The 25489-nt window shown below is 32.9% G+C and overlaps 1 protein-coding gene across 7 annotated transcripts in view; it reads left to right on the top strand.

Annotated features, from left to right (window-relative positions):
• Positions 1-24803, top strand: part of LOC143249511 (uncharacterized) — a 60815-nt gene extending 36012 nt beyond the window's left edge. For 6 of the 7 annotated variants that reach the window (XM_076499491.1, XM_076499494.1, XM_076499489.1 and 3 more), the window contains 6 exons: positions 1163-1486; positions 10724-10845; positions 12999-13155; positions 14274-14393; positions 16134-16202; positions 16555-24803. In XM_076499491.1, the coding sequence (XP_076355606.1) occupies positions 1163-1486; positions 10724-10845; positions 12999-13155; positions 14274-14393; positions 16134-16202; positions 16555-16740 (978 nt within the window). In that variant the 3' untranslated portion in view covers positions 16741-24803. Of the gene's footprint in view, positions 1-1162; positions 1487-10723; positions 10846-12998; positions 13156-14273; positions 14394-16133; positions 16240-16554 lie in introns of all 7 variants that reach the window. The other variant, XM_076499492.1, reaches the window with a different exon arrangement.
• Positions 24804-25489: the final 686 nt, after the last annotated feature.

Below are 25489 nucleotides of genomic sequence, written 5' to 3'. Positions count from 1 at the left end.
AACAAAATGAATACAATAGCATTCATTTATTTCTCCTACCAGTTTGACCACTTACTAACAGTTTTTGTATTTATGTGGTCCTAAGTGAGTAGTACACTTAAGACCATGCAATGTATGTGTTCCTTTCAGCATTTTTTCATTTTCCTTCTTGTCTTGAAGCTTTATTATTTCTGGTTTTAGCCTGTTACCTTCTTGTGACCCTGAGTTATATGAAAAGGTTTTTTAAATTAAAACCAACCATCCTTTTTATTAGGTTTTTCTCCACCTTACCATAACTCTTTCTTTTCTCCCTTTAAGTACTAAATTCTACCTTCTGATCAGCTTCTGATTCAGTTTAATAATTTCTTTTTGTTTGACAGTTCTTGAAATCTTATGATAATTGTTCAGTTTTTGTCTTGTTGATTTAATGTATTATGTGCTATTACATTATCAAGTATGAGCTACAATAAACAAAAGAAAGTTTGTTATAATGTATGGAAAATCCATCATACACTTTTCTTTAGAACTGAAAAAACAACAAAAAACTAGTAGGATAAGCAGAGGTAGATACATAATATTCCATACCTGCCTCTTAAGAAACTGAGTTTGTAAATAATTTGTTCTAATACATTTAGTTTCTTTTCAATCTTAATTGCTATTTTTTTTAACTTTTGCATTTATTCCATTCTTTTCATCTCCTACACCAAATGTTAGTGACTCACTTGACACTCATCGTTACATTTTGTTGAACTAAAATTCAAAATTTCATATTGTTTATTATATAAACAGTTTCTCTAACTTTAATGAAAGAACTTTTACATTACTGATTACCTCCTTACCTACTTTACAAATTTTATTATAAATAACTAAATACTACAAAATATATCTTTATTTAATGTATACATATCTGTAGGAAATACACTGAACTAAATATGCTTTTCCATTATTCTTTTGTCTTGGGTTTCATTCAATTATAGTAGGTATTTTAATGAAATGTTCAAAGCCTTTAATAAGTGGACAAAATATTTTATTAGAATGAAGTAATGTATGTGTAGAACAACTTTCAAATGTATACCAAAAGTTCACAAAGATCTTATTTTAAGTATAAAGTAGAAACAATTTCTTTAAAATTTTATCTTAATAATTGTTTAAAGGTTGCTAACATTTTGTTTGTTTTTTTCAGTTTATAGAGAAATTCCAAGAAGTTAAGGAAGCTACTCGACTGGCAGCTCAGCAGAAACCACAACAGTCTCAGACAAATGGAGGTAGCAGTACCTCTCTGAATACAACAACAGGAGGTACATCTCCAGCTAGTGGAAGGAACCAACAGAAACAAACACCAGCAGAGACTACTACAACAGAAGAGCTAACAATTAGTGATCAGATGGAGCAGATAAATCTATCTTCTTCTTTCTCATCAAGTACACAAAATGATATCAACACTATGAAGTCACCTCTTGTTGCTCACCAAAGAAGCCAAAGTTTGTCTGGCCTTCAGGCTACTAAAGTACAGTTTTAGTTGTATTCACTAAATCAATAGATTTTCATTTTAATAAAGTTGTGAGCTCTTTCATAAGCAGTCTTGTATCTCAGTAAATAGTAGAAACATACTTTTATGAACCCTTGTATGTGAGGCAACATGTTAATTTTGCTTATGGCATTATCACTACCAGCATGACTTAAATATGGCTCAGTTCAAGGGCTTTGATTTGATGAAGATTTGTTTTTGTTTCAAGCCATTCAGCTCTCCTTCTACATATTTTTGTCTCAGTCAGTATTAAGATTATTTATAAACATTTTTTAGATTTAAAAACTATTTATTGTTTTGAAAATAACTACCTAGCTGCATTTAGATTTATGATTTGTTGAAACCATACAGTTAGAAACTGAACAGCCTTCAGCATTCCACTAAGGTATATATGTGAACAAAAACTGGTCATTCTTTTGCTGCCTATAGATGTTTAAATCTCCATTGAGTGCCAGTGAGATCAATCACAGTTCAAAATACTCAAACTTGCAGCTTTCAGCTATAGATGTTATTGATTTTTGTTATTCAATGAAAACAATGTCGTCATGTTACTGTTTAAGTATTGGCATAGTACTTATACCATTGTCTAATCAGCTTCTTATCCTGAAACAATGGGAACTTGCTGTGAACATAGTTAGAGGCAACACTTAGAGCTAGGTCACTGACAGTATGTCTACTGGTTTGCCATCTATCATATGGGGAGTATGTTGTGACTTTGTTGAACTTATGTTTGAATATTTGGGGCTTTCAACCTCAAATACTTCTATTACCACGAGAACTAGCTTTATATGATTTCTATAGAAATTCCATGAAATAGTGCCTTAATCTTTCCTGAAATAGCTTTCACCATACATAACTGATTTCCTCAAAATTGATGCATTGCATTTCTCTCCCCAAGCCATGAGTGCAGTTTTGTCATTGCTGCTGGGAAAAGAAATAATTTCTGGTACTTTTATTATAAGCATTATTTAAGTGTGGCATTGTGTGATTGATTTAGTGACACTATGAATGTTCAATACTTGATCATGTACAATTGATTTAACGACACAATGAACGTTCAATACTTGATCATATTTGTACTGCTCTTCTCCTGCACAGTAGAAGAGCAGTTACATAATGTGTATTTGATATTAATTTCTACTGTTCCTACAACTATTTCTGATATTATTAGTTTTGTTTTGAGTTTACTTACTGATTATCAGCATTTTTTTAAATACAACTTACAGCTTTTACCATAAGAAATAATTCTTTTTTTTTGTTTGAATTTAGTGAAAAAACCTTAAAAAATACTAGACAATAGGAAGCTTATAAAACAATTTAATACCAACAGAAACAAAATGCATAAAGCCTCCCAGAGACAATGAAATCATTTTCATCCAAAGAGTCAGTAAAGGAAACTCATCATTCTCACAACCAAATAGTATGATTGGTAACTCTATTGAATAATACATCTAAATTTTTCAAACACTGACTGCACAACTTGACATACAATAAAAATTAAGCAAGCTACTTGTAATACTATTAGAAGAAAAAACTTATTTTTTAGGCTTTACAATTTTTTTGTATGTAAACAAACCAAGAACACAAAAAATCTCTCGTCTACTGAAATTCTATGAAAGATCAAAAATTTTATACCCAATTATGCATTATAACTCTTTAAACTACAACATTTGTAAATGCTTCATAATTTTGGAACTGTATGTTTCCAGAATAAGCACCTAATTAAAAAAAAAACATTTCCCACCTTCTACAACAGTTGTGTAGTAATTGCATTATGTTTAGTTTTGGTATTGTAAATCTGTTTCCTCAAACCCTTGTCATGAGGCAATACAATTTACTACAGAAATTTATTTCACAAGATCATCCCCTTTAAAAAATCAGCATGAAACAGGAGCACTTAGTTGAACTGTTACAGCTAGCAACATTTATCTGCTTTCAGTACAGAGATTTGTACTTCAGTTAAATAGACTTGCTACAGGAAATCTGTTATTGGATATTCTTGCTATTCTTTTCTTGCATTGTATAGAAGAACATGCTGTGTTCACTTATTTAAGTCTGCCTTTTGGCTTAAATATGTAGGCAATGTTCATTTGTGGTTTTACCTTTCAAGATGAACAAAAATTCCTTTAACAACAGCCTCCACAAAGACAATTCACAGTTGAAAATGAAAATAACCACATGGTCAATTTTTTAAACTTTAACATCACTCAAACTTCCCAAGGTTTGACCACTAAATTTATAGGAAAAAAAACAACTGGAAATTGCATGAACTGGTTTTGTACTCATATAGCACATCAGAAATTGGGCACTCTAAAAAAGCCTCCTACAATAAGCACACACTATGTGCACCACAGAAAATATTGATGTTTTACTCTTAACTCAGACCTTCACTTATATAAAGGAATTCACTATTGAAGTAGTTACTCAAACTATTAAAGAATTTAAAATGCAAATGCGACATGTTAAACGAAAAATAAACTCCCCAAAATGAAGGAAACCTATTCATATGCATTATCCCATATGTATACATGAAACATTAGCATACCTCTATTAAACCCCTCGGTGTGGATTCCTGTTCGTGGTGAGGGGACCTCCCAGGGAAGGTTCTGTTCTGTCTGGTTACCTTCTCTGGGATCTAAACATCCACCCACGTGTTTCCCGTGCGTGGCGACCTGTGAAGGGGAGGAGAGGATTCTGGTGGTTGAGGGGTCCAACCCCAACACACCACTTTGGCCTTGAATTCCTGTAGACGGGCGGCCTTTGGGTGGCTCCCCTTGGGTCAATCGGCTGGTCCACTTGGGCTAGAGTCAACCAAGTACCAGTGTTGGAAGTTCTCAACGGGTGTTGTGGACATTGTGCCTAATGCTGGTGTTTGGGTATTGTGCTCACGAAACCCTGGCGTTGCTGCATTGTCCTTGCATGACTTTGTAGTGCATCCCCTTGTAGGGCTCCATGGTGGGTGGGGTCAGTGGGTACTGAAATTTTTCCTTTTACCTATGGATCCTCCTTCAAAAAATTTAAATAAAGTTGTGAAAAAACAGTCACTGGGTAAGCGACCACGTCTTGAAGACTTTGAACAGCAATCTTCAACATCTGTAACACACGTACCTCATTTTCTTATATTACATTCTCTTTCGGAAAAACCTTTAGGGCAATTGCCCCCATTTTTTATTCAGAAGGGACTAGAGGGACTTGCTGGCTCTCCAAAGTCAGTAAAGAAGCTTTGATCTGGAGACATATTGGTTGAAACATCCACATCCCAACACAGTGAACTCCTCTTGAATTCAAAGACAATTGGGGATATACCTATTGAGGTTACACCTCATGCTACTTTAAATTCATCACAAGGAGTTATTGTTGAGAGGGATTTGAAGAACATCCCCGGAGTCAGAGATTCTCGCTGGTCTCTCCACTCAAGGAGTTTCTCAGTGAGGCGCATCTCCACTCGCAAAGATGGAGTTACGCTGCCAACAAATACCCTCGTTTTGACATTTACTTCATCACGTGCACCTGCACCCATCAAGGCAGGTTATCTCATTTGCAGGATTCGGCCATACTTTCCAAACCCCCTCCGATGTTTCCAGTGTCAGAGATTTGGCCATTCAAAGACATCATGTTGTGGTTCCCTGACATGTGCTCGTTGTGGGGGCAAGGACCACGATGCATATGAATGTGACATGGACCCACATTGCATCAACTGCAATGGTTCTCACCCCTCTTACTTTCGTTCTTGCCCAAGATGGTTGGAGGAAAAAGAGGTGCAGCATTTGAAAACGATACATAACATTAGTTATCCTGAGGCTCGGAAATTGCTGCCCACCACTCCATCTCGGACATATGCTGCTGCACTTCATTCCACAACTACAGTGGGAGTGCAGACAGATCTCTGTACCTCCAAGAGAATCGTTTTCAAAACACCTGAAATCCTTTTGACCTCTGTGGTTAAAAAGGTTGATGAATCGACTTCCACACCCATCTCTGTTCCTCCCATACGTTCCAACAAACCTCAAGATCCACGTCCTTCAGTTTCAAATACAGGCATTTCTTCTGATACATCTTTTTCTCCCACCACAAGAGGCAAAACAATCACTCGTTCACGTCCTCAGTCACTGGAATCCCCTTCCAATGACAAAGACCTGCCCCTTCGACCCAGGGCAGGATCCATGGAGGTCGACAGACCTCCTCCGACTAAGGACAGTAAGGAAAAAAGGCGTGGTCATAAACCGAAGGATTCTCCAGCCACTTCACCTACCCTTTCTTAAAATGGCCACCTTGATACAATGGAACTGTCGAGGTTTACGTTCTAATCTGGATGATATCAAAACACTGATTGCTTCCTACCATCCTGTTTGTCTTTCCTACAAGAAACATTTCTCAAACCTGCTGATACAATCTCCATTCGGCAGTTTTCTCTGTACAGAAATGACAGGCTGTGTGATGGACAAGTACATGGAGGGGTGGCACTATTGGTTGATCAGCATGTGCCCACCCTGTTTTTGTCACTCAACACACCCTTGGAGGCCGTAGCCATTCGTGTTTCCTTGGGTCATACCATCACTGTTTGTTCTCTCTACCTGTCCCCTGAGAGACATATGAGCAATCAGACCTTGATGCTTTCGTTGAACAGTTGCCGTCTGCATTTCTAATTGGGATTTTAATGGACATCATCCACTCTGGGAAGTGCTGTTATTGATGGGAGGGTCGATCTGTAGAGCGTATGCTCTCTGATCACAATCTTTCTCTTTTCAATACTGGTTCTTCCACTTATTTTCATGCACCTAGTCAGTCCTTTACCGCTATTGATCTCTCTGTTTGCTCCCCTTCATTATTCTCCCATTTTTCATGGAGGGTTGACAGTAATCCACTAGGCAGTGATCATTTTCCTATCCTTTTGAGAGAAACTGGCCGTGGTTGATGCCACCCTACCCGCGTGCCCGGTGGAAGCTAGATCAGGCAGACTGGTCCAATTTCACTGCTCTCACAGAACTTGATCCTGCCATCGTAAATCAGCCATCAATAGATGACTGTGTGGCAGCGGTAACTGGCTGTATAATACAAGCAGCTGCTCAGTGTATTCCTAAAACCTCGACACGTTTTCCACGATATCCTCGTCCGTGGTGGAATCCTGCTTGCCACTTAGCACGGAAGGCTCAAAAACGGGCCTGGGATACTTTTCGTAGATATCCCACACTTTCAAACCGTGTCGCTTTCCAACGGGCCTGTGCACATGCTAGGTGGGTAAGACGACAAAGCCAGAAGGAACCTTGGATTAAGTTCACAACTAGCATATCTTCTACCACCAGTTCCAAGATTATATGGGACAGGATTCGAAAAGGTTAATGGGCACTACAATTCTGTCCCCCTCTCGATCTTACTCTCTGATGGTTAGGAGGTGGCTGATGTCTGGAGCATCGCTGATACTCTAGGTGAAAGTTTTTGCCGGGTATCTAGCACTTCTGCTTGTTCCTCTGCCTTCTTGGCCATCAAGACTCGGGCAGAGCATTCACCTCTTTCCTTTCGAACTGACTGTTTCTTTGACTATAATTGTCCCTTTACACTGATGGAACTGAAAATGGCCCTTCATCAGTCTGCCAGTATATCTGTTGGACCTGATGATGTTCATTATGACATGCTGCACCATCTATCTCCTGCTTCTCTTCTGATTGTCTTTAACTGGATCTGGCAGGAGAATGTTTTTCCTGATGCCTGGTGCCAGGCTATTATTTTACCTTTCTCTAAGCCAGGGAAAGATCCCAAGATTCCTTCAAACTACCGTCCAATTGCTTTGACGAGCTGTCTCTGTAAGACCTTAGAAAGGATGGTTAATACTCGTCTTGTTTGGTTCCTCGAATTAAACAACCTCCTCTTGCCCACCCAGTGTGGGTTCCGACGACGGCACTCCACCACAGACCACCTAATTCGTCTTGAAACATTATCAGAGAAGCCTTTCTCAAATGCCAACATCTTGTATCAATGTCCTTTGACATTGAGAAGGCTTATGACACAACATGGAGGTATGGCATTTTGCGAGACCTCCATACATATGAGTTACGTGGCCATTTACCCATGTTTATTAAAAAATTTTTAATGGACAGGAGATTCCAAGTTCGTGTGGGTTCCACACTTTCCTGTTCTTTTGTACAGGAACTTGGAGTCCCTCAAGGCTGTGTATTGAGTGTTACACTCTTCAGTATAAAGATAAATGCCATCACTGAACAACTCCCTCACACTATTGCGAATGGGCTGTATGTCGATGACTTTCACATCTCATGTCAGCCATTGAACATGAGATATATTGAGCGGCAACTACAAACTGCCCTCAATCGTGTACTGAAGTGGACTACAGCGAACGGCTTTAATTTCTCTGTATCTAAAACTATATGCATGCACTTTTGCCGTCAACGGGGTATCCACCCTGATCCTGAACTTCATATCGGTGAAGTTTTGTTGCCAGTGGTCCCGGAGACCAAGTTCTTGGGGCTTATCTTTGATCGTAAGCTGACCTTTATACCACACTTAAAGCAGCTTCGGGTCAAATGCACAAGAGCACTGAACATCCTCCGTGTCCTCTCCTACCAGTTGGGGAGCAGCTCGATGTTCGATGTTAAAGGTATATTGTGCTCTTATTCAATCAAAACTCGACTATGGATCAATGGTCTATGGCTCTGCAAGACCCTCGGCCTTAAAGATGCTGGACCCCATTCATCACCAAGGACTTCGACTCTGCACTGGGGCTTTCCGTACCTCTCCAGTTCAAAGCTTATACGTTGAATCTCATGAACCTTCTCTGCACCTTCGCCGTTTGCAACTATCTTTACAATATACTTCCGAAACTTCGTTCCTAAACAAAGCATCCCACTTGGGGATGTGTTTTCCTTCCTCGGTGGGCCGTACTTTTTCAGAAGAGACGATCTGTCATTGCTCCGTTTGGCCTTCGCATGCGGGCGCAATTGGTTGAATTGGGTCTGTCCTTGGATAACATTGCAGATTCCACAGGTCAGCCCATCCCACCATGGCTTATTACAGCCCCCAAATGTGACCTTTCTCTCAGTCATCTAAAAAAGGCAGATACTCCAGATTGGAAGTACCTTCTTTTATGTAATGAACATCTTTCGAACAATCATTCAGTTCCCATTTATACAGATGGTTCCAAATCAGGTAATTCAGTGGGCTCTGCTATGGTTTGCTGTGGTTCAGTAGTTGCGTGCAGAATCCCCTCTACAGCTTATGTGTTCACTGCTGAACTGTATGCCATATCTCTTGCCCTGGATCATATCGCATCTGGGCAGTACTCCAACTGCACTATTTATACTGATTCGTCAGTTCTATACTGGCCCTGGAATCGCTTCACGTTGGCTCACATTTTGTTCTCGCTGATATTCAAATCTGACTGGCCCATTTTTCATTAACAGCTACTTCTATCTAGTTTTTCTGGATACCAGGCCATGTTGGTATTCGCGGGAACAAGCTTGCTGACACGGCAGCTAAATCTATCTGCTCCGGCACTATCACCCCTGTACCTATTCCGTACATGGACTATGGTCTTGTCTTTAAGGCTCGGCTCCGTGCCAGCTGGCAGTCCACTTGGAGTGAGCAACGCAACAACAAGCTTTTTCAAATCAAACCCTATATTGGACTTTGGCCACCTAGCTTCCGTAAAGTTCGGGAAGGAGGAAGTTGTTCTGACTAGACTACGCATTGGTCACAGTTTTTTAACTCATCATTTTCTTTTATCTGGAACTGATGCACCAATGTGTAGTTTGTGTGACACTCAAATCACTATCAACCATGTTTTACTTTCTTGCCATTGTTACAATTCTCAACAACGGCAATATTTTAAAGATATTTTTTCTCAAGGTCTATCTGTAACATTGGACAGTGTTATTGGTGATGGTGACACTGTCCACCTTGATAACGTTTTTAATTTTTTAATGGCTATTAATCTTTTTAATCTCATTTAAGTGTTGCATATTTCTTCATTACACCTTTTAATTGTGGTTCCTTTTTTACAGTTTTATTCTCTCTTGTTCAATTTGATATTGGAAAATGGCCAGAACATTAAATAACTCGACACCAGGACTAGAAAGGCCAACTTCAGGTGACTAATGCTGCTGTTTGAACTACTCGTTAGTCATCCTGGCGAGTTGTTATTACACTTTTGCTGCGTGTCATTTCACACTTTAACTACCTTACCTTTTAGTACTGACCATAATGACACATAATCCGGAACCATGATTATCTACCATTTTGCTAGAGTAAATACTTTACAACTTCTTTTACTCTGCTTTCTCTCTTAACATTGTAAACTAGGTGTCAACATTGGTTTTATACTTTTTTGTTTTACCTTCATTTCCTTTTATGTATTTTACTACATTTACTTTATTTTTACCTTTTAACCGGATGTTTGGCGCAGATAGCCTAGCTGCTTTGTGCCATTAAACACTAAATCAAACAAACAAACCTTTATTAAAAATTTCAAAAAGATTGGCAAATTAATATAACCCAAACATGTTGACTAGATACCCTTTTATCCCCTGAATGAAAATTAAACACACATTAAGAAAATTATATAATGAATTCAACATGTCAAACATTTTCAAAGTACAGTGTAATAATTGCCCAGCCTTATACGTAGGTGAAACAAGATGTACTTAAAGAGCAGGTTCAAAGATCACTAAAAACCCCCAAAGCCCAAAAAAACATGGACAAAAATAATCAGTTTTTCAGAATGTGATCATACCAGCACATTTGCAGAAGAAAAATTAGAGAAGCCTTATTTTATTAATAAAATCGAAGAATGCTACAAGATGTGCCAAATATGCAGATACATCTCTATGTTATTGATCATTAGTGTCCAGACATTGCTAATCTTTTGCATGTGCTATATATTAATATTTATTCATATTTTTTTCTCTCTGTTCAACTATAAATAATCTGTCAATTCATGTGAATTGATATGCCTTTGCATAAGTAACAGTTATCAGTTCTCAAACGTAAATACATTTTTAAATTGTTGATTTAAATACAAAGGTTTCTTTACTCTTACAATCTATGTACTTAATGATATACCTGTAATAAAAGTGCTATACCTGTATTAAAAATATTCTACCTTACTGTAATAGCTGTAACTTATAATAATAATAAAAAATCCAAACTATTATATATATAACATTAAGAACTTAAAGCTTTATTTAAATATTCTTTTCTTGCTAATAGACAGCAGAAAGTCCTAAACATCAGCCAAAGGATGAGTCAATTGTGGCAAGTCTTCCTCAGTCGACTGTTGAGGCTCAACTACGATACGAGAATGATAGGCTCAAACTAGCACTTGCTCAGAGGTGAATGAATATCTGGAGTATCTAGATCATGTTTTGTATTAAATAATAATAAACATCATATAATGTGTATGTAATATTAAAACTTAATTTGTGTGTGAGTATGGTCTAGTGGTGAACCTATTTATACTATAAACTTAAAAATTCATGACTTGTGTTCCATTGTTGCAGAAACACACTCCTCACTTTGGATAAAATATAAGAGTGGCAGTCAGATTCTACTAGTTGGTTGTAACTGATGCTATTGGCTAGCTGTTTTGATAGAAAAGTATAGAAATAACAGATGTATGGTACTGCCTCATTGCAACATAGGTGGAGGGTAAGTGTTATAACCTACTGGTTAAGAAGGTGTTCATGTTGAACAAGTATAGATTCAGCAGATTATCCAAGCAGTCAGTTAAATAAAGAAACTGTTATTGGAAGAAGTTGAGACAGCCATGTTGATTTTATTGTAGTAACTATCTGCATTAGAAATTAATTTCAATAAGTATTCATGTTAACAGTGTTCATATTTGTTGGGAATTTCCACTTGTTCATATATATGTATGAATAGATTTCTACATTCAAACATCACCTAATACATCAATACAACATGTGATATTGTAACTAACTGTACTGTGTTACCACACACAGTCATTCACACTCAGCTGAACTCCTAACAAAATTTACAATGCACAAAATGTGCATCAGTACTTAAGTGCAGCTTTTTCATGATAAAGTTCAGTGACTAAAACAGGATTATTAGCCAATCAGAAAAGTGAACAGTTTTGACTCCTTTTGGTGGATTGTACCAATAATTTGTTAACACAAAGTATAATCTTTTTTAAACAAAACAATAGACCAAAAGATATATTTTGTGTGAGTTCAGGATTTTCAAGTTTGTGGGTAGGTACTTTAACAATTATTTTGATCAAGGTTCAAAGTCATCATTAGGCATGTAGTGTTGGTGTGGACAGACTGTGATGCTGTTCTAAGTAAGAGTATTCCATGGCATTAGTCATCCATTGGACAACACAGGTTTAGGTTGGTCACTTGAAGAAGTTTTTGTTGTCTCAGATGACCAGGTGGCTTAAAATCGAATCCTGAGGGGTTACATTGCTTGATATGGAACTTATTATGTGGCTGATCTGAAGGTGTTAATAAAGTAACAACAAATGCATGTGCTAAACAAATAAATATGAAGCCCTTACTTTTTTATAGTATTTTGAGCAAGGTGTGTGCTGAATAATACAAGTTTTACCTATTCTTCAAAACCTATTCAAATATCATTTCATTATAGTGAATGAAAGACAACCATTTTACATCGTGTGAGCATATATTTAATGTGAATATTAAGTGAGAATATAATCCAGCTGTATGGTTATTCACCACTTACTGATCTTTGTAGCCTTTACACATTTCCAGCATCTTGGTTGTCAAATATTGCATTTGTTTATTCAAGTGATTGTAGGAGGCAATGTTAAATCTTTTTGCAGAAATAAAATGTACACAAAATTTTATTTAATTTTTGCTTTTGTGATGTTATATTACTTGTACCAATGGAAGTTATTGCAATTTCATTATTCTGTGTTTAATAATATGTATAATTTTCTTGTGTTCTTTAAAATGTTATTGTGAAACACATTCCATTCTATATAAAATCTGTTTATAAAATGTTTGAACTCACAACATAAATGAAGGCTTCCAACTGTATTGAAACATTATATAAGTATATAAGAAACAGTTCTTACTTGTGTCTAGTAATTTAACTTTTTTCTTAATGCTTGGAAATGAATTATGTCTCTGCTATATTATATATCTGTTATGTATCTAGTAGGGTTTTCCTGGTCAAAGCTTTAACAGAATACCTGCAACAGTATTTGAGTAGACTTGTTGAAGTTCTATTGGTTGACAATTTTGAATCGCTTATCATTTTAAAGTTAAACTTTTCATATTGCATTCTGTTCAATATGAAATATGTATTTTGATATGTTTTTGCAGGCATTAAAAATTTATTTTAAGGATAGAACTACTTTCAAGTAATTTCTGTTATGTATTTGATAGAAAAAGCACTCTAAACAAAAGTTTAATATTGTAAATACTGTGATTTAATGTTCAAGTCTCAGAGATTATGGTTTGTCTCTGTTTGTTTATGTCAGTTGTTTTACAATTTGCAGTTCAGCCAATGCCAAAAAGTGGGAGGTAGAACTACAAACTTTGAAGACAAACAATTCACGTTTGACAAATGCACTACAAGAAAGTACAGCTAATGTTGAAGAGTGGAAGAAACAGTTACATAGTCTCAAAGAAGAGAATGCTAAGATGAAAAGCAGAGTAAGAATTGTATTTTTTAGGTAGAAATAACTGTGGGGTGTTTTATTGTGAAGAAAGAATGCAAACAAGAATATAGGTATGGTACATAGATCATCCATAAGTGACTTTCAATATTAAAATTTAATGTTACACGTGTACAAAATAGTTACAAGGTTGATCTACTCGATTGACTTTGTTTTAAGATTCTGTAGTAGTCTGTGATAATCAAGATGTATTTATGCTCAACTTGGATTTTTTGTACTTAAGTCCTAGGCACGTAGTGACACTACACTGATGATATTATCATGGTATTATGATAAGCAAATTCAATACTAACAGTCAGGAATATACAACTTCCATCTGCAATAATATTAAATTCAAGTTTGCATTTTACAGAGTAATGTTTTAATACTGAAAATCATGTAGAAGTGATCTATGTATAACTGTATCATCCCCATCTTCCTGTTTACATTGTTTTTAGTACTGTCATTCCTACAACATTTTACATTTGCAAAATGTTTATAATTATATAAATACAAATCAACAAGATACATTCTCTAGTAATAACTGTTATACTAAAAAAAGTTTCTGCCTTTTTGAGTGTAAATCTTTAAATAATACTTTTGGTTTTTAGGTTTACTTATGTGATTAGTTAAGTCTAGAAAGTTCATACAGTAGAGAAAAATGTAATTTAGACTAGCTTAACATTTTGTAACATGAAAATTTTCTTTAATTGTAAAATTATTTAATGTTACTCTGGTCAGTTAACAGAATAAGAAAACGTCTGTTAATTAATATAATGATCAGTACTTGAATACAAGCTGCTGTTGTACATAGTGTCAAAGAAGTTTGGATCCATTGGGAAATTAGATGTTATATTCTTAAAGTTGAACAAACACGTTTCTTATGTTTGCTATACATGCTTCAAAAAAGAAAATGCCATGATGGTACAGTGTATCAACAATGATATGTGTATGACTTCAATTTTAATAAGTAAATTGTGAATAAATTGTATTTTTTCCCAAAGGCTTCATACTTCTGGGACACTATGTATTCTTAACAGTTATGTGAATTATTTTATTCATTTCTAGTTGAAAGTCCTTTAAACATTTGTTCTATTAATTTATCTTTTCCAACAGGCAGCAGAACTAGAAAGTAAGAAAGGAGATGCAAATGGTATAGCAGATCTCACAAAAGAGATAACTTTTGCTCAGTCAAGGTCTGAAACACTGGAAAATGAGATGAAAAAAAAGGAGAAGGTATGTTTCTGTTTACACCTGAATATCTATAATTTGAATTGAAATGAATTAGTTAGAGCAAGCCTAGAGAAAATAAGTCATTTATTTATTTTAATATTACATAAATATCATTTTTACTTTTTACAACGATAACTGTGATTTATAACCAAAGAAAATCTATTTGGTTTACAACTCATCTTTTAATCATGTTAACTTTTGATCCACAATCACATTAATGCTGACTTGGTCAATTAACTTTAGTTTGATAAGTTTATTAATCATTATGCTCTCCTTTATTTGCAGTTATTGTTGACTGTTGACTCTAACAAGATTTTAAATTGTTCTCTATTTTTATATTTGGTATATTGATTCAGTCCATGTTTCTTAATTGAACATTTGGACTGAGCTTTATCTCAAGGTAGAAAAAAAATTAGATTATGTCAACAATGTCTAGTTAACAGATCACTAAGACTTGCATATTCAACAATAAACAAATTCCAGTGTTTTTTGCTCATTAAATTTTGATTTAAGTATGTTAATCAATAGACTTTCTTTTATTTCTGAGCCATGATTTTTATTCTTGAGCAATACAATTAATCTACACCAGTTTAGTAAGTTTGTAATACGAAGTATAAATTTGGTAGTTTTAAAAACGTTAAGAATTGCATTTTAAAGACATTTTCATTTATGTATAAGTTTAAAATTGTCATATAATGCACATGTTATAAAACCATTTCAAATAAAGCATAAATACTTTTTCTTATGTTAGTTTCTTTCTCTTTATGTTTTCTCATGGTAGACATTCACAATGGCCTAAATGTTGAAATAACTTGCATATAAATGATATTTTGAATATTTTCTCTTAACATCTTAATTTATCATATAGATTTAACTTACTCAAAATTTTTTACAAAAATATGTAGCACAAAATTTAGCTTGAAGCTAGTAATTATGATATATTCTTATCTTCTCAAACCAGGTTCTTTCTTGTCTTTATATATTGTTTTGCATTCAGAAAGCAAAGTAATAATTGATGAAAAATTATATAATGAACAATAAAAACTCATCAGTTTCACATGTTTAAAATGCTTTAGAAAATATTATACTGTTAAAGAAACTGTAATAAAATTTAATTGTGTATTGTATAGGAAGATTTTGTATTGTAAATTAACAAATTAAACATTACGATATTACTTCATCCAAAGTTTTTGGTAACTACACTTTGGTGGTTTTACAAAATACATAAAAAAATATAGCAACATTTATTGTAAAAGAATATCGCTAGTAAGTGGGTGTAAAGTAGTTTGTCTTAATATATTTTGGTGTTAATCTACTATTTTGTAAGATTGAACTTATCATCTGATATAATTGCTCTTTCCAAAACTATTACATCATATAACCTTAGTTACAAAAGAAATTACTTTATTAGGAATAAAGAACAATAAGACTGAAAGGAAAAAGAAACATTGTCTTAAGTAAAATAGGAGAAGAATGCATGTCATTCAATTTTTATTTTTTTTGTAGTCATTTTTTTTGTAGAATATCAGTTATAGTTCTATAAAATTATACATTTAAGAACAGCTGGTATGGGTAGAGAAAGCACTAACAGAGGAGCGAAGAAGGTCGAAACATTGTTCACTCCTCTATTAATGCTTTCTCTACCCATACCAGCTGTTTTTGAATATATAATTTTCTCTACAAGTGGGTTTTCTCCTTATCACGGATTATATAAAATTATGTTTTACCTATGAAATATTTTAGGATATAGAAATTCTGAAAAAGAAATTAGAAGAACAATCTGGTAATCAGAAGGTAGAAGAGAAACTGAAGGTATGTATGCTGGGAGATAAAGAAAAAAATATATTCAGTAAGTAAATGTTAACTAGTAAATTAGCTATGATTAATCCAATTATCACTTAGTGTTTTTACACGTCAATAAATCTAAAACTATCTGAATTTTGAGTGTTTATAATGGTATTTATTTGTTACTTAAACCTGTACTTATTTGCTAATTATGGTCATCGATTCCAACTGATTAAGTAATTAGTCTGGAGTTTTTCATTGTACTGTAATGTTTGAATGTCAAGTACTGTCATCCCATGTGATTGCAGTGAGCTGTTATGTGAAAGTTTTACTTTAGTAAATGCTACACTGATGTTTAAATTTGCACTTTGTGGTTTAGAGCCTCCTCTTGGAAAATGATAGCCTCAAAACAAGCATGAAGAAACTTCAGGAACAGTTGGATACAGCCAAGATGGATAGTAAGACAAAGAAAGGAGCACTGGAACAACTGAATCAAAGGCTTGCTCAGAAGGTTCAAGAATTCAGAGATATCCAGCAGGAACTTGCATCCATTCTTAACTCCTGATACAGCCCACTGGATCAGTCTTCTATAGTGATCACAGTTTCATACTTGGAAGCAGCTTTGTCCATTAGAAAAAACACTGTTCATGGTAATGAGAGAGTAGCACCTGTCTCTGGTAGAAGTATCAAAGCTGTACACCAGTCTCATGTCAATTTTTGCTCCAGTTAAGTGTCCACTGAGATGTTACAAACACAACAATAATAAACACATTAATTATTTAAAGTGACAGTAAGTGCAATCTGGAGTGAATAATTTTGAAAGACACAAACTATAATTTAATCTTTAATTAAATTTGTAGTCAAGAAAATATTTATTGCTGAATTGATATGAAGTCTCAGTCATGAATTACTGTCTTCCTTTGAGAAGGAATTCATATTCCTCAGTAGTGATTTTAAATAATTTAAAGAAATTGTTCACACCTTTAACCCACCTATTAGAAGAGTGCTCATATATTATGTTAATTTATCATTGAGTTTTCTTAAAACACACTTTGAGCTTTTTTTTTAAATAGTCTTTGGACCTACTGATTTAAAAGTTTTGTCTGCAGCAGTATTTTCTATATGTACACCAACTGATAAATCATTTTTCAGCAAATTGGCATGCCTTCCCATTAGATAACCACCACCACATTTGGTTTTACTCACTATTAATAACCCAAAATACTTTAGGTGTTTGAATAATATGACATACTATCACAATTAATTATCAACTATTATTCAGTGAAGTCATTGATTATTTATGAATTACCCATTCTCATGTGAATCTCCAATTGCAAATTGAACTTTGTAAGCAAATACAGTAAAAATGAATAAGATGAGGAATATCTCATGGCATAAGGTTGTAACTTACTAATTTCTTTAGCCCCTATCCTTCACTCTATTTTACATCTAGAATATTTAAAAGTTTTATGTACACCTTTTGTGTGCATAGCATCTGCTTTGCATGTTTACTGCCATGCATATATCAAACATTAAAAAGTCTTTAACCACATTCCAATAGTTACTATTTTTTTGCAATACACATGTAAACTGAACAACAACTGTGCACCAAATTCACTTTATTTGAGTGTTGTACAAATGCCACGGCTCCTCTGTCATTTTATGCAGTTATGTACAATTTAAAAAAACAAAAACAACTGAAATTAGTTCTTGTTTTGCAGTAAAATGTGCAGAGCTAAAACAACATGACCAGTTTCTTTTGGTTGAACAATACATGTTTGATTTATCATGGTTTTGCAGTTCGTTGCTGCATCTTTTGCCCATATGACATTCTGTGCCTTTTTTTATTTAGTTATTTACTTTACATATACCACACTTTATCATCCTATAGGAGCTTGTTTGGTCAGCATTCTTTGAAAGCTTATAACAAACCTTATGCTGTCTCACCCTATGTTCCTATTGCATAAAGGCCAAGTAAGTTGTTACAAGCTTTTGTTCTTAATACTATTATCTTTTTCATACAATTTTTTCAGAATTTCAGTTTTGTTTACAAATGTTTCAAATTGTTCTACTTATGGTCCAATGGTAGAATTCCTATATTCTATTTAATATTTTATGTAACTAATTAGCCATAAAGAACTCCTGAATATCCATTTTTTTTCATATATTTTCCTACTACTTGGAACTGCAATAACATTTTAATACTGATTTCAGGCTTTCATTCAAACTGTCTTCCTACCCCCTTGATGCAAACACACAGAAAACAAATTCAAAAACTTTTCTCCTCTAGAACCTTAAAGAACAGTATTTTGTATGAACCAATTAAAGGTTATTTATAAATAAGCTAATTACAGTTCTAGAAGCTTTGTAGCACAGTTATGAGCTGTAATCAGTAGTCTTAATTAGTTTTGCCAAATTCCATGTGGCTCTAGCAATACACTAATTGTAATCACCAAAACTTATATCCATCCAGGTTATTCACTTGCACAAAACGCTACAGTTCATATCTTACTTCAAATGATTGATGTATTACAAAAAAGAAAGCTTTATGAAATTGGATTTCAGATAACTGCTTAACATGAAATATGCACAGATAAGGTTTTTGTTAACCAAGAAATTAGTTACTTTTGTTTCTTGGGCATTGAGAATTTCTGCATGCATGATTTGAGCATGTTACTTTTGTTTTTATGTGCTATATTAACATTTTTTACACGTCCTCTTCATATTAAATAAAATAATTTATGAACCTATTCAAACAGTGTTTTAAAGAATCTGCATGGAAAGTGAAAAAAAAAATAAACTTAATTTTTCAAGTTCATTACAGTATTCAAAAGTAACCAATCAAAAGAATAATGAACAACAAATGTTAGCTTAAAGCAAACTAGTATATATTTGCACAAAGCACTTAGATTAGGCAATCAAAAGTGAGATATGTTTTAAAACAAGGACAGAATGCAAGAGATCAAAAATGTACTGTTGTAATCTTTATAAAATGTTAAAGTTTGAACAAGTCTGAAAAAGAGAAAAGGATACTAAAACTTAACCCTTTGAAAAACTTAATAAAATTGTAGTGTAATTGTATAGTATAACCTTAAATTTTTTGATGCAACATTTTTCATGTTTGTTGCTAGCATTTCTGTTTCTTATCATTTATACTGTTGTCCATTGGTTTCCACCTGTACATTGAGTGAGTGTATGTATGTATATATATATATATATATCTATATTTATGTTTTTATGTGTATAATTATGTAACATTTGAGAAATACTCTTTTTTTTTCATAAGTTTGGAATGAGTGTTATTTACTTTAGACAAAAGGATATAACTTTATCCTGCCAGTACTTTTAGTTTGCAAATTTGCTGACAGATATAAGTGTTTATAGCTTTTAACTAGCTTGTACCATACAAGCTAAGACAAATTCTTTGTTGGATAAATTGATAAAATCTCTGTTTTAGTTGAAAACACAATCTTTCTATACTCAGAAGGATTAATGAGGAGAATGAAAGTCTAACACTTTAATGAAATAAATATTGCATATTTATTTGTTTTTATCACATTTTAAAATTCAGGAAAACAGTTGAGTACTTTCTAACAAAAGTGATCACAGATCTTTTGTAAAATTCGTTTGCTTTTGTTAACATGATATTTAGGCTAACACTTTTGTTATTGTTATAAAACAAGTTATATAAACCTTTCTTTTTAACCTAGTAGACAATATCTAGCTTAACAGTACTATTACCACTCTCTTTAGTCTTGAGAAGAGTGTTAAACTTAAATATGAGATTAGTAAGTGGTTTCCTCAGATGTTTTAATTGTTAAAACTTTAATTATAGTTATATTTGAACTGTGTATTCTCTTAAGTAAATCTCAGCGAGGCTAAAGTTAAGAATTATTTTATTTAAGTCTAGCTATATGTATTTAACAAAAATATGTATTGGGTACTTCCAACTCTATGAACTTGTTTGTTTTTCCTTAGTGTAGTAGTAGAAGTGTCTCATGTTTTAAAATAATGATACTGAATTTACTGGAATTAACAGGGTAAGCTCTTACACAATCTTAAATATATTCAGGGACATTAGTTTAGAATATGATACAGAAATACTGTTTAATATAAAATTGCAATACCACACGTACAAAAAAATAAAATTGGGCTGCTACTTATCCTCACATGATAGCAAATTTCCCAGTCCAACTGATCATTATTCTCTTGGGTTAGTTATGTGAGCTACATTTTACTTGAAACAGGATCACCAGTGTCAGTAGAAGCATTCCCAGACTTTTCCCCTATTTTAGGCAAATGTTGTGTTTTTCCCTACAGTTTCAATGTTTAAAGATAAGATGTGTGTTTTATACACAGGCTTCATAAAATATGAAAGTATTATTGGTTTTCAAGGTTTTAGTTGGGTACACAAAAATATGTTTAAGCAAGATTGTTAATATTATTTAAAAATATCGTCTCTTACCAAGAGATATAAGAAATCTGAGCTCATTTTGCCATGAGTAATTTTTGTAAGCACTTTCTAATGGAACAAGCCATCTTGTAGGAATTTCATAACATTTTCTAGTGGAAGATGCTATCTTTTTTGGAATTTCGAACACTTTTTAGCAAAACATTATCTTCTGGGAATCATTAACATTTTTCCAGAGGAACACATTATCTTGTAGGAGTTTCTAAACTGTTTTACTATGTGTTGTCCTTTGAGTAATATTAATACAACAAATGAACATATATAATGTTAGGATTTTTAGACTCGTATTCTTTTGAAATGTCATCTTGTTAGAATTCTTAGCACAATTTCTGGTGGAACGTTTCATCTTGTAGGAAATCTTTAGTACTTTTACTAGTAAGTATAACCCAAGAAAATATTATGTCTGATGAACCATATTATCTTGTAGAAATGTTTTTCAGGATATTTTAGCATTTGTCTTCTATGAAAACAAAATATAACTTTAAAATTGAAATATACAAGTGATAATTTACTTTCAATGTTAAACAAATAATTGCAGGAAGAATTGTGTGATGACTTCATTTTTTTTTTATACAGTTTGTCTTCACATTGTCACTTCTTTCCTTTTATCCAAATAGCAATTAATTTAACTTAGAATATTCTTACTTTCTGTTGTAAGAAGAGTCAATTTGCACTTAACTTTTTCTAACAGTTTGCTTTCCTAACAAAGAATTTTTTGTAATAATCCTTATTTAAACTGGTCTATAAATCTAGCCTTCCCCCAGTTGGTCAGTGGTAATTTTATGGACTTGCAATGCTATAGTCTTGAGCTGGATTCCCCTCAGCAAACAAAGTGCAGATAGATTGTTGTGTAGCTTTGCACCAAGAAAACAACAACTGTTAAATTTAATCATGGCATGTGTTACCATTTTCTCTTTTTTTTTCAGAACCTTGTTAATTTTTGCTTACTTTTGGATTGATAGCTTTCATGTTTCAGTTATATGAAGTATCAGGGTGCATCTGATAATAAATGAAAAATAATTCCTCAACAGATTCATCAAAGTGTTACACAGGTAACAGCAACATCATTTCAATAATTGGAAAATGTCAGAGCTATATTTTACTTTGATTTAGTTATCTTACTTTTTTAGCCATATGTTATAAATGGTCTTGTTTGCAGCTGTGTCACTATATTTTGCTTGCTCTTCCTTTAGTCTCATTGTTCTTTATTACAACCTCTTCAACATTTAGCAGGCTACGCTGGTATTCATGTTCTTTCATTACTTTAAATAATAATTTCTTCTTTAAGGAACAACAATTTGATTTTTTGGGAATTTTTTATTTGTGTAATTATTTTTTGTAAATATATAAACATTTGAAGTGTGAATGCTTGCAAAAAAACTTAAAAGTTAACTATGTTGTGGTTATTAGAAATAAAAGTAATTATGGTAACAGAAAATAGCTTATCAGTTATTCAATTTGATGGAAGTGTTTTGTATGTGTTTGTAACTTTCATTTTATTTACAAATGTTAAGTCCTAGAAACAGACATTTCTCCGTCAAATGTCAATCAAATTTGTAATTTGCTCAATGTGGTATATTTTGATCTTTTTAAACCATCATATTTAAATTTAAAATAAATATGGATTAATGATATGGACTGAATTTTATTATGATATGGAATTGTGCTAATAGTCCTATTTAAGTACTTGGAGTATTTTGTAATATTATATACAAATTGCAATATTTTTAATTGTGAGTATTCTGTTAATTTCTGTTAAACTGGAGCATAGAACAAATGAATGAGAAAAGTGAGTTGATGACTGAAGAGTCACTATTTACAGTTTCTTTAGGATATTCACATTTTTGGTTCTTAGAAATTTAATACTTATGTTTTGAGAATTTTATAAATTTATAGCAAAAAATATGATGTTGAATTGCACATTTTTATCGTGATTGACTTTACCATGTCATAATGTAAATTTTTTATTGGTTTTACTGTAGAATAATTGGTGCTTTTTTGTCAATTATATACTTTAGGTATTAGTTTCATTTTCTTTTGGAGAATATATGTGTATTTTTAAATGTTTTTCTGGGAGTATTACAAAATCATATTTTTTGTGAATATGAAACTATTTACATTGACATTTTTTATTTTTTTCAGATATTTAATAAATTATTTAATATTCAGTAAAACAAGATCAAATTTTCTCTGCATGGTAATATTTTAGGTCATGAAGACAGTGTGTTCTGTGTAAATAGTAAATGAAGAAAAAGAAATAATTAAAGTTGGTTGCACATAATTCCATTATTTGGATAAAGCTCAATCTTAAATTGTGCAAAAAAACAAATGTTTAGGCACTGGCTAAAACAAGTGGTTATTATTGTTTTTTGATAGTAATTTATTCAGTGAACATTTATTGACAAAAAAGGAATAGTTATATGTATTTAATATTCTGTTTTTTTCTCTCAAAATTCAGATTTTTCATGTGTTTTGTATACTATGGTATGTTTGGGTCACAATTTAGTATTTCTTGAAGTGATGTAGTTTAATATTTATTTATGTTACATTTAATTTGTGTGTATATACTATAATGAACCTCATATGCTTTTATTTCAACCTACAGATCTTGAGTTAGTTTGGTACAAAACAAATTCTGGTGATATGGGAATAAGCTACCTTGTTTTACTGGGGATCAGATTCAAATGTAAACTGTCTATGTAATTTTTGTTTTAAGGACTTGTTCTTTGATAATACCTTCAGAAAATTTAATTCTGGTACTTTTTTTTTTATTGTTGAAAGTTTGGGGCACTGGTGAATTGATCTGTTTGGTGTCCAGTTTTATAATATTGCATTATGGGAATTGATACATGTTTGGCATTGGTTAGTTTATTTGGTGAAAAACTGTAATTATATAAGTACTACAAAAGAGAGAGCTTTCTACTTTTGTAAAACTCAAACCTTAGTTAATTGTAGAGTGGTTAAAAACTTGTACTCTAAAGTACAAGATAGGCCATCTTTGTACATGAAAGTTTGTCCCTTTCTTCAAAATAGTTGGTAGATAAATATGTGGTAAGAAATTAAATTGGTCTGGTAGTTCAGATAATGTATGTGTTATTCCTTGCACCTGTAATAGTATTTAAGATTATATATATTCAAATAATCTTCCACAACTCAGCCAACAAATATTATGTTATCCACATTGGTACAATAAATATTCTGTCAATAAGTTGTTGGTCTTCATAGAGTGGACTTTGAAAATCTATATCATTCCCACATGGTTCTTTTATATAATCAAAGTGTATGATGATTTAGTTCTTAGATTTAGTGTCAGAAGTAAGTGTTATTTTAGATCAGTGTTTTTTGGGTACTTTCATACTCATAAGATTTTTTAAGGCTCGTTGAAAAGGAGTGCTGAAATACCTTTGAATTTTTCTAGCCAGCTTGCTGGATTATTGTGTCAAAGGTTTTGTGAAGAACACCATATCTTTTTAATATCACAACTGCCCAGTCTGTCGTGTATAATTAATCATAGAGCCATGGTATTTTGACAAGGCTTTGCTAACTTCTCAGGATTTTCCCATCTGTAATATCCTTTTGAGGAGACTTGAATCTGTGGTTCTGTCCGTATATTTACAGTTTCACTATTCTGTTTCGTTCTAGGTTGTCCAATAGTACTTGATATAATACTTCTCAGAGTACATTAATTAAATTTATCAAGTAATGAACCTAATTCTGTTTAACAAATAAACCATGTTTAGACTGTAGCATAGGTAGCTGGTTTTATATTTTTAGTTGAATGTGTGAGTTGTTGTAAAGAATTGCTGTTTCAAGTTTAGAATGTAATGGATATCACAAGCTACTAGTGTAATCCTTCTATAATGAAAATGTTAGGGTCTAGTTATTATATCAGTTCATCTTCCAAGTGTAAGTGGCAGTAAATGATGAAGTGCTTCCTTGAGATATTTGTTGTTTTTTGCTGTTAGATTATTTACGTAGTTGACAAATTGTGGAAAATTGCAGGAAATATTTCTACTTCATAAGTTTCTCCATCTAATTGTGTAGGATTTATAGTTAACATAATCTGAGTTGAATTTTACGTTATACAGTATTATAAAATCAGTTAATTCAATGAGTTTTGTAAATTTTTACTGACAGAATAAATGTCTTTTAATTTATGTGATGCAAGTGAGTTTGAGTTTTTCGGTTTAAAAAGGTTTTATTAGGAACAAAATGTAAAATAACTTTAGTAAATCTTGACCAGCTCAAAGCCCGTGAAATACATCTACTAACACCATCAATAGCGCTTTGTATAAACTGGAAACTAGTCCATACTCGTGACTAGCTGAATTCTTGGTATACAATTCATAAAACACCTCTTAACAATTTGCTTTTAAGATTGTAAGTAGAATTAATACAACAGCTGAAAGAGCTAAATAAAATATTCATCGGATGTCTTTACCCGATATATTTATATTAAACCACGAAGTATAACTATATTTAGCTTTCTTAGATTTCTTGTATGGGGATTTACATACGTATACCTCAATTTTAAATGCATGAAAAAACAGAACGATACGACAGGTGTGCGATTTAATAAACAGATGATAAAATTCAAATCTATAGAGAGCTACTGCGATAAACTATAAACTTGTACTTTCTGTAACAGGATGGAATGTCGTGACCGAACCTAGTCATTTTAAACTGATGTCGCAATTAAACCGGATAAAATGTTTCAAATTTTATTTGGTGAAAAACATGATGAAATTTATTTTTGTAATAATAACCATGTTCACTGTTAATGTGCTTACGTCATAGTGATTGTGCGAAGGTGAGTGAGTAGGTAAAGATGAAAATATCCATT

This window comes from Tachypleus tridentatus, chromosome 4 (assembly GCF_004210375.1).
Source record: "Tachypleus tridentatus isolate NWPU-2018 chromosome 4, ASM421037v1, whole genome shotgun sequence".
NCBI lineage: Eukaryota > Metazoa > Arthropoda > Merostomata > Xiphosura > Limulidae > Tachypleus > Tachypleus tridentatus.
This window is presented reverse-complemented; position numbering and strand designations above follow the sequence as displayed.